This window comes from Calliphora vicina, chromosome 5 (genome assembly GCF_958450345.1).
Source record: "Calliphora vicina chromosome 5, idCalVici1.1, whole genome shotgun sequence".
Lineage (NCBI taxonomy): Eukaryota > Metazoa > Arthropoda > Insecta > Diptera > Calliphoridae > Calliphora > Calliphora vicina.
Window position 1 is genome coordinate 82,409,136 of NC_088784.1, and position 10,725 is coordinate 82,419,860.

General features: G+C 28.5%; 1 protein-coding gene across 1 annotated transcript; it reads left to right on the forward strand.

Moving 5' to 3' along the window:
• Positions 1–8,292: 8,292 nt before the first annotated feature.
• LOC135961557 (uncharacterized) lies at positions 8,293–9,608 on the forward strand. Its single transcript, XM_065513063.1, has 2 exons — positions 8,293–9,320; positions 9,379–9,608. The coding sequence occupies exons 1-2, from the start codon at positions 8,361–8,363 to the stop codon at positions 9,487–9,489; spliced, it is 1,071 nt and encodes a 356-aa protein (XP_065369135.1). The 5' UTR covers positions 8,293–8,360; the 3' UTR covers positions 9,490–9,608.
• Positions 9,609–10,725: the final 1,117 nt, after the last annotated feature.

Consider the following 10,725-nt stretch of genomic DNA (forward strand, 5'->3'; position numbering starts at 1 on the left):
CAAAGTTTTTTTCTAGAAATCCGTTTCTCATCAAAACTAAAATAGTTCTTAAACAAAGAATATCTCAAAAAAGGTATTTATCTACCTTTTTCCTAAAATATGAGTCATTGCTCTATCAAAACATATATAAATTTTAGAATTGTACCCTGGGGGTTCTGAAGATATTTTTAATTTATAGATTTATAGATAGTTATTGAAATCCTTTCTATAACTACACTTTTTGTCAGAACTTGAAAAGCAACCTAATGGGGACTGTAGACCTAACTGAGGACATACTAATACCATTTTCAAAGATTTAGAAACACCCTCAAAATTTTGAGTTATTAGGAAAAAACTGTTTTAGGGTAGGTCGTGGTATTTTTAGTATCTCTAACTCACACATTTTAAGACTGATTTTAAAATATTAAACAATTATGGAGACGAATAGACTTAGGCTTTCATAAATTGTATATTTTATGCATATATTCCAAGAAATTATGTAAGTTTTTATAAGAAGTTTTGGATTTTGTATATTTTTTTCGTAATTTTTCAAATTCAACAATAGGTTTTTTAATTTCTTTCTAAGAAAACCAATTTTTTTTGCACAGTGCCTTCAAGACAACTTTATATAGAAACAAGTAAGGGAGCTATATTCGGCTGTGCCGAATCTTTTATACCCTTCACCAAATTATACTTAAAAATATATTTTTTTTTAAATATTTTTATTTAAACAAAATCCAAATTTTTTTATTTAATGTTTTAAAATTTAAAAAAAAAAAATTTTTTCCGAATTTTTTTAAATTTTTTTTTTTAAAAAATTTTTTTCAAAATTTTTTTTTTAAATTTCTTTAATTAATTTTTTTGGAAAAGGAATTTATGACAAAAAAAAAAAATTTGATGAAAAAAAAATTCGGGTTAAAAAATATTTTTTTCCGATTTTGACCCATTGTATGTCCAACTTACTATGGTCTTATATACGTCGTTGCAAAGGTCTTTGAAATATCTATCATTAGATATCCATATTGTTTATATTAATGACTTACTAATCCAGATATAGGTCAAAAATAGGTAAAAAATCGAGGTTGTCCTAGTTTTTTCCTTATATCTCAGCCATTTGTGGACCGATTTTCTCGATTTTAAATAGCGACCGAGCCGGAAGTATGAATCGTGGATGTAAGTTATTTGGTGGCTTCGGAAAGTTGATTTCAACACACAGATGGACATGGTTATATCGATTCCGCTATCTATAACGATCCAGAATATATATACTTTATGGGGTCGCAAATGAAAAATGTGGAAATTACAAACGGAATGACAAACTATATATACCCTTGCCACTCATGGTGAAGGGTATAAAAAACGACACATTATATGTTAAAATCAGGGACATAACTGTTATAACCAATATTGGAAAAAATCCTGAAATAATTGTTTATCAAGAATTTTTTAAAAATGGTCCCTGAATAACAGTTAAAAATAACCAATATTATTTTGGTCTTTGGTAACCCTTATAAACGATTTTTATTTTATTTGGTCTTCAATAACCATTATGAAATATTTTTATTTTTTTAGGTCTTTAATAACCATTATAAAAGATTTTTATTTTTTTTGGTCTTCAATAACTATTATTAAAGATTTTTATTTTTTTTGGTCTTCCGTAAACATTATGAGTACCAACAAAGTTTTTTGGTCGCATGGACCTGGTTTTCTTGTATTTTAAAATAGACAGAGAAAGATAAATTGGTTCAGAATTTCATAAGAATCAAGAATATTTATGATTAAAAACAGTTTTCTTTTAAAATGTGCAATATGTGGGAGCTATGACTAATTATGGACCAATCGGCATAAAATGATGTGACATGTCTTCTGTATATATGAAAGTTATTTGTGCTAAATTTTATTTTAATACCAACTTTTTTAAGAAATCTATACTCGTTAAAATGCTTTTCGGAAGTGGGCCTTGTATGGGAGCTATGACTAATTATGGACCAATCGTCACAAAATTTAGTAGTGAGAGTTCGGCTTATATAAAACTTATTTGTGCTGAATTTGGTTTTGATATCTATATAACTAAGATATTTATGAGGGTTTATCTATTTTCAGATAGGACAATCGTATGGGGGCTAGGATAAATAATAGACCGATTCTAACCAAATTCAATAGACTTCGTCCTTGGGGCGCTATACGCTATATCACTATGGTGGTGTAGGGTATAAATATTTGTAATGGCTGTAGTCTATCGAAGACCAAAAAAATAAAAATTTTTTATAATGGCTATCAAAGACCAAAAAATTAAAAATCATTCATAATGGTTATTGAAGACCAAAAAAAATAAAAATCTTTCATAATGGTTATCAGAGACCGAAATAAATAAAAATCTTTAATTATGATTATTGAAGACCAAAAAAAATAAAAATCTTTCATAACGGTTATCAAAGACCTAAAAAAATTAAAATTTTTCATAATGGTTATCATAGACTAAAATTTGTTTGAGTTATTTATAATTGTTATTATGGGACCTATTTTTTTGCAGTTATTTTTTCTATAACCAATTGCTTATTTAAAAAAAAATAACAGTTATTTCGGGTCCCTGGTTAAAATCGGTTTATATTTGAAAATGTTATTAAACTTTTTCGAAAAAAGTTCGAAAAAATTTACCTTATAAATTAAAAACTATACAAATAGTTTTATACCCTACACCACCATAGTGGCGAGTGTATAATGCATTTGTGCAGATGTTTGTAACGCCCAAAAATATTAGTCCAACAACCACTTTAAAGTATACCATTCGACTTAGAATTACTTTTTGAGTCCGTCCGTCAGTCTAGCAATTTTGAAAATATTTCGATAAAATTTGGTATATACAATTTTTTCTCCTAAAAATTTTGGTATACACATCAAATTCAACATAAATAACTTTCATATATAAATCACACGACCTAATTTCATGGTGATTGGTCCATAATTGGTAATAGCTCCCATATAAGTCCCACTTCCAAAAATCTCCCACGAATATAAATTATTGCAATTTTAAAAGAACAATGTATTTGCTCATTTACTTAGTGTAGGGTATTACATGGTCGGACTTGACCGACCATACTTTCTTACTCCTTTTTAATTAAAATGGAATATTGTCAAGTGAATTCAAAATGTCATAAACTAAAAAATTTGTTAATTGTAGAAGATTATGTACAATGACTTTAACGTCGTATAATTCCTAAACTAGGAAAGAGCAGACAAAAATTATAACTTTTTTCGGCTTGTAAAAAATTATCAAAATACAAGCAATTGTCGTGATCTTGGTTTACACGAGATACTGATACGATTGCGACTTTAGTTAGATTATTGGATTCGGTAGCTAGTTTTTTAGTTAACTCCACTAAATTTTGATTTGAATGAAAATTTTCACACACTTTATTAGAATAATCGCGGAATACTGATAACAAATGAAGACAATTTAGCATTAATCGTGCTCTTTTAATTCATTTGTAATAATTTGTTGCTGATACAAATTTTTGATAAGATAAATGCAGTAATGATACAAATATGTAAACAATAAATACTAAAGAGAAAATATCGTTAAGACGAAAACAAAATATGTATATTTTTAGTATTCAGTCCAATTTTCTCATGATAACAAAATACATTATTTTATAAAAATGTAGACATTTTTTTTAGTAAAACATGTCGAGCTCTAACACCGAAAATATCTTAAACAACAAAATATTTGATTTTAGTTTTTTAAAGCAAATCGATCATTTAGGATATTTGACTTAATCTGTTACAAATTTCATAGGTAAACAAAGCTTAGATGAACATTGTCCATTTGTTTACATGGAATGCAAGCAATGACAAAAAGACTTATCCTTAGTTGTTGTTATGCACTTAAGATACATAAAACATTATTTGCATTATCTGCTAAATTTTCATAGCTTTATTTTCAAAAGTGTCATTTACAATTTAAGACAGTCAAGTTGCGAAAATCAAAAATTTCATATGCCCCTAAAAAATATTGAATAAACTTATTATGTTCAGAAGATAGCCCTTCAAAGTTTTAAAAAAACAGACCATTATAAGGTAATTTAGTCCGCTTTCAGAAAACTAGGTAACGGATCGTCATTATTTTTGATTCCATTGATGAATCTATTTATTAAGATAAGAATAACAAATTGTACTGTTTGTTTTGAGTTTGTCCAGGTAAATCTATATTTAATAACTATCCATTTTTTCAATATTTCTCAACTTTGATGAAAAATCAAAAAAAAACTATAAATTTTTATATTTGGCATATTTTCAAAATAAGTCCTTTGATAATTCCTTTACCTAATGCAAACATTTTTTTAAATGTAAAATTTTGAAAAATAAATATGTTTTCAAAAATGTGTTGCATGCGTTTTTGGGCATCCGTGAACCCCATTAGATATACCTTCTTTTAGGGATTGTGAGCAATATTTTACAAAAAAAATAAAATAAATGAAAAAAAATTATATTTTTTCTTACGAAAAATTTAAAAAAAAAATTTTATATCTTATCTGGAATAATTTTAAATCATTAAATCAAAAAGAAACAAAAATAAAAAATATTTTATTTTACTTCCCATAAAATTGATTTTTCTATAAATTTCAACTCAGCTAACCCATAAATAGGCACCCAAGAGAAGCCTTTTCAAATACTCATTTCATAGGCTGATCAATTACACTATACAAACAATAAATTTTGATAGAGGAGACAAAAAAAAAACACACGTGTATCGGCGTTTTGAAAGTTTACATCTGTATTTCATTTGAGGGGGGGTTAACTCTGGCACATTCTTATTATTAGTCTTCATAAGAAACCATATCGCACACCCACACTGTGGTTCCAAATCGAAATCTAGGTGGACAAAATTATGAAAATCGGTATCTTCAGAATTTGGAAAAACTATGTTTTTTCGGAAGCTGACAATCTGCTCTCCTCCAATACAAATGGGTTTTTCAATTGGACATTTCATTTTCTCGACAGAAGCGCCAGAAGTTAAACAAATTTTTAATCATATTCTCGTTAATTTTTTTTAATATTTTACTGATTTACTAAATTAGATATATCTCAATTGTTTTACCATATAGAAATTCATACTTCAAAACATAGATAAACATTGATATAGGCTTTTATTAAGTGTATATCTTATATTTATGAGCCTCCATTTTCCTGTTATAGTCCTTTCAACTGGGTTCTCAAATATACTGTTATTTTTTTTTCTAAGAATGTTATATAGCTTGCCAAAAAAAAAAAAGACCGTCGAAGCCCGTCCAATTACTATATACATCATTTAAAGAAACTTCTGGGGAATGTCTTTGTAAAAAAATTGTAGCCGCCAGCACCCGCCGAAATACTTTTTTTTTAATTTTTGCGGAATGGAATTTTTAGAAATATTTCTTTATTTATTATTGATTTTTATATAAATAGACCCTACTGTAACTTGAAATATAGTAAATACATATATTTTTAAAAATTTAGTTTCAGAAACACATGAAAACGTATTTTTTTTAAATTTTTTATTAACGATTTTTATATGTATATCTAGACCCTACTGTAACTTGAAAAAAAGTTTATATTGATCTCTTAAACATTTTTTTTGGAATCGGAGATACCAATTCTATATAAAAAAAGCGCCAAATAATTTTGTCCACCTAGATTATGATTTGGAACCACAGTGATCCAGTTCAAAACTGACACAACTCAAAATTAATTTGTCGGGTAATATAAACCCGAAAAATTAATTTTACGCTTAAATTATGCACAATACACTTGTTTATCTATACAAACGATATCAGTGTATTATGTTGTTGTTAACTGTTGCTATAAAAAATACTTATGTTTTTCATTATATTTCAATTGGTACATATTTATTTTCGATTTCTGAAAAATTAAATTTTTGAGTTGTGTCACCTTTGAACTGGGTGTGCGATATGATCCTTACATTTTAGGTATAAAATGTGTTCAGAAAATTTATGTAAAATGTTACAAACTCCATTAAAACAGAGATTTAAGGGGTTAAAATGTTCTGAAAAAAAATTATACGTGAAATTTGACTATAAGTCCCTGAATACATCGAAATGAAAAATTCAACCAGATAGTCAGAAATAAGACATAACAAAAGAGAGCATAGGGTTAATTTCGCATTTATTAAGAATTCTATTTTAAAATTTCACGGATAATATTTTGCGGAACATTTTAACCCCTTAAATCTCTGTTTTAATGGAGTTTGTTGCTCTTTTTTAAAAGAAGGACAAAAAAGCCCATGCCTTAAAGATTTAGAGGGTTAACATATTCTACAAAAATATTCTCCGTAACATTTTACATAACTTTGCTGAACACATTTTATACCTAAAATGTAAGGATCACATGGTTTCTTATCACGATTAACAATAAGAATGTGCCAGAGTTGGGAAACTTTAAACCCCCCTTCAAATAAAATTCCTCTATCAAAATTTATTGGTCAGTGTTATCTAACCATAAGCCTTTTATATTTTTTGATTTTCTCTTTTGGTTCAAAATTTATGATTTTTGCAAAGAAAAAACTCAAATGACGCCACTGTGCATCGTATTATATATTATTAGTATTAAAATTATTTTAAAGAATTAATTCTTTTGAATGACAGAGTTTCAACAAGTGTACACGAAATTTAAAACATGAAATCTACCTGAATATGCATTATCACATAGATACAAAAAGAATTTGTGTTTATTATTCACATCTTTATTGGTCTTACCCATGTGTGTTTTCTATTCGTAAACAAAGAATTTCAGCGAATTAAGTAAACGACAATAAATAAAACAACAAAGAAAGTATAGTCGGTCAACTCGGACCATAAAATACCGTATACTGAATAGATGAGCAAATAACTTTTCTTTAAAAATATCAATAATTTTTTTTCCATGTGAAATTTCAGGAAGTGGGCATTATATGGCAGCTATGGTTAATTATGGATTAATCAGTAACAAATGTTTAAATATGATTTTTATACCCTTCACCTTCGTGAGAAGGGTATATATAAGTTTGTCATTCCGTTTGTAATTTCTACATTTTTCATATCCGACCCAATAAAGTACATATATTCTGGATCCTTATAGATAGCGGAGTCGATTAAGCCATGTCCGTCCGTCTTTCTGTTGAAAATAATTTTCTGAAGACCCCATATGTCAGACATGCTTTCGAGAATTTTGCTATTTAAAATCAGCAAAATCGGTACACAAATGGCTGAGATATGAGGAAAAAACCAAGACCACCTTGATTTTTGACCTATATCTGGATTACTAAGACATTAATATAGACAATATGGATATCTAATGATAGATATTTCAAAGACATTTGCAACGACGTATATAAGACTATAGTAAAATGGATCAAAATCGAAAAAAAAAAATTTAACCCGAATTTTTTTTTTTTACAAAAAAAAATTTATATAACAATCGAAAAAAAATTTTTTCCAAAAAATTAAAAAAACAACAAATTTTGAAGTATAATTTGGTGAAGGGTATATAATATTCGGCACAGCCGAATATAGCACTCTTACTTGTTTTTATATAAAATTTATTTGTGGAGGAATTTGTGTGGAGAACTAGATAAACCAGATAGTTATGTCAAAAAAGTCCTATTATGGGAGAATATTTATATGGAGGTCAGGTAAAATAATGTACTAAATTTCACCAGTTTTAATAGGCTTCGTCCTTGGGCAGATATATGTGTCAAATTTTATCGAATTATATTCAAAACTGCTACCATTACTTTGTGCACAAATTTTACATGGACAGCCAGACGGACGGACATCGTTACATCGACGCTAAAAGTGAGTCTCAGTCCATTGGAATAATACTTTATTGGACTAATACATTTGGACGTTACAAACATGAGAACCAACGCAATATATCCTCGCCACTATAGTGGTATTTCTAAGAGTGCACAATATGTATTACACATTTCAAATAATCTGCGTTTTAAAATAAATACGAACTACATTACATTGGGCGGTATGTACAATTTATGTTAGTGAAGAAAACCTTTAAAAGAAAACAAATAAAATCTCTATAAATAGCTATTTGTTTGTAAATTATATTGAATGTAAATATGCACAAAGAAATGGGAGAAATTACAAGCCAGATAGTGTTCAGTTTGTGATACGAACTATATTTGCTTAGGCATGATAAGGTTTTAAAAAGTCGACCAATGACTTATCCTTTATGTCTAAGCAAAATACTATACAAATAACTAAACAGCTGATAAGAAACTCAAACCACAATAGAGAGACAAACGCAAGTAGTACTAAGAAATCATTCAGTAGAGACGGTTTAGCTACAAGTAAATACGCATTTTTTAAAAAAAAAAAAAACAATAATAAACTATGAAAAAATTTAATAAACTAATCATTTTGTTTATGACAATGGTCATCATGGTCACAGCTTATGAACCAATTACACATAAATCTGTAAATACGACTGCATCTGACATAAAACAAACAGCCCACATTTCACCGGATATTGTCAATGAATTTAAAGATTTTGAAAATTTAATACCCACCGCCACCGTAGATGAAATTGTAGCCAAACACTATTTGGTCGATGGAAATTTTCGCACAGCCTTTAAATATTTGCGCAGTCAAGAATTTGCCAAGCTGCAGAGACAACTTTTGGATATACCAGAAATTATAGATATTTTAGAATTTCTACATCTAACGACTGCAAATGCCACAACGAGGCATATGGGTGCAACTAAAATGACAACAGGCCAAGTCAAGGCATCATTGTATGATTATAATGATGTGAATGCTGACGCCAACGTTGATAATAGAGTCGACAAAATGACCACTAATACTGGCACCACCACCACCATCATCTCCAAACCCAATACGATGGCTATTGAAAATGTAAAAGAAGTATTGAACAAACGACCACAACAGTTCGAAATGGCAGAGAAGAACAACAAATATGTTGCTAGAGATGTTGTTGTTGTTGTTGATGACGATGCAAATGCAAATGCTGTTGCAAAAATAGCTAACGAACGTCAGCCATTAGTGCGTATTGTTTTGTTGCAGGATTTCGAGGTTAAAGCGAAGGTTCACACTGAGGGCCATCACAATCAGCATCATTATCATCATAAATATCATCGTCAATGCAATAATAATTATCATCATCATGGTTCACTGGGGACATTTACAACATTTGTAGAAGAAATTTTACAACATCTACCACATTCTGCGTACCAAAATATGATTAACGATAAATGCAAGAAAAATGCAAAATTTGGCGAATTCTACAAGGCTTTAAGAAGTCCAGAATTTAAGCCGTTGCTTGAGCAGGCCATGGTAAGTAGTATTGAATTTGTAACACAAAATTCCACTAAATTATTTTCTTTCATTTTAGTCATCTGCCAATATTAAGAAAATTATACAAATTCTTAGCTCTCATGATGTGGATGTTAAATCTTTGGAACCCATAGCCTTAAAAGTCATCTCCTGGGGTCCCAATCTATAAGTAAATAAATAGTTTTACAAGTACTTTAAGCATATTTTTTTCTATTAAATATTTTCATTTAATTTTTGTAACAAGTATATAATTATGGGTTTAAATAAACGCTTATAGATGTCTGCAAAGTTTTCCTCTATTTTTTTTCATTTCCACCTGAACAGACTTTATTTTATTTCATATAAACAAACAAGCATACACCTACCCCCTGCCTGCACTTTGTTAAGTTCTTGCAAAGATTTTCTTGCTTGCTTGGTATTTTTCTGTTTTATTAATATTTCTTTAATAAACATTGTAGCCATCGATGCTTGGAAAACTTTTAACCTTAAAAGTGAAATTAAGTAAATAAAAACTTTGGCACAAGCCAACCTCAGGTATTGTATCTACACCTTTATATTTAAGCAAGTTGAAATTGTTATTTTCAAACACAAATATGAAAAGAGTTTAAAATAGTGCAGGTATGTGCCATCAGTGGTGGTATTTATATGTCTGCAAGAGTGCAGAGTTTTATTTTGATTTTACATGTATCCAATATTTTTTGTAATTGATATTTATCAGTAAAATATAAAAAAATAATTACTATTTTTGACTCAAAAAACTAAAATTTTGTCTTTTACAAGCCCGACTGGTTTCCAACTATGTAATACTAGGTCATAATGTATTTTTTTCTATAATTGTGAAAAAATAAAAGATTTACAAGCCCTAAAACCCTTATTGGTTGGATATGAAGAGTTTTGTGAGAATATTTGTCAATAGTGGGGGAAACGAAAAAAAATTTGGAAATAAATCTGTAACTACTAAACCGATAATCCGGACTATAGAGGAGGTGTAGCTGAGTTTAAGTTTTGAATTTGGACTTTAAACACTTACGTGGGGCGAAGCCTCAAGGCCAAAAAGTGGGGTATCTAGGGTATATGAAAAATTAAAAATGATACCAAATTTTTGTTTTCGATCCTATTTGAAAGATCTCTAGAAAATGTTTTTTTATACAATACTTTTTTCAAAAATAATCTTAGCTGATTTTTTTTGAGAATATTTTGGTCTTTAAAATTCAATAAATAAAAAATGCTTTTTTTTAAATTTTTGACTCTATTGACGGTACCAAGGCATGGGCTATAAATTCTCTTTGCAAAATGCAATAAAAGTTTTGTTTATGTATCGTTTTTGATGAAATTGTAAAATTATAAAAACATTTTTGATCAAAATTCAAAAGTGTAAAAGAAATTAATGAAATTAATCCCACAA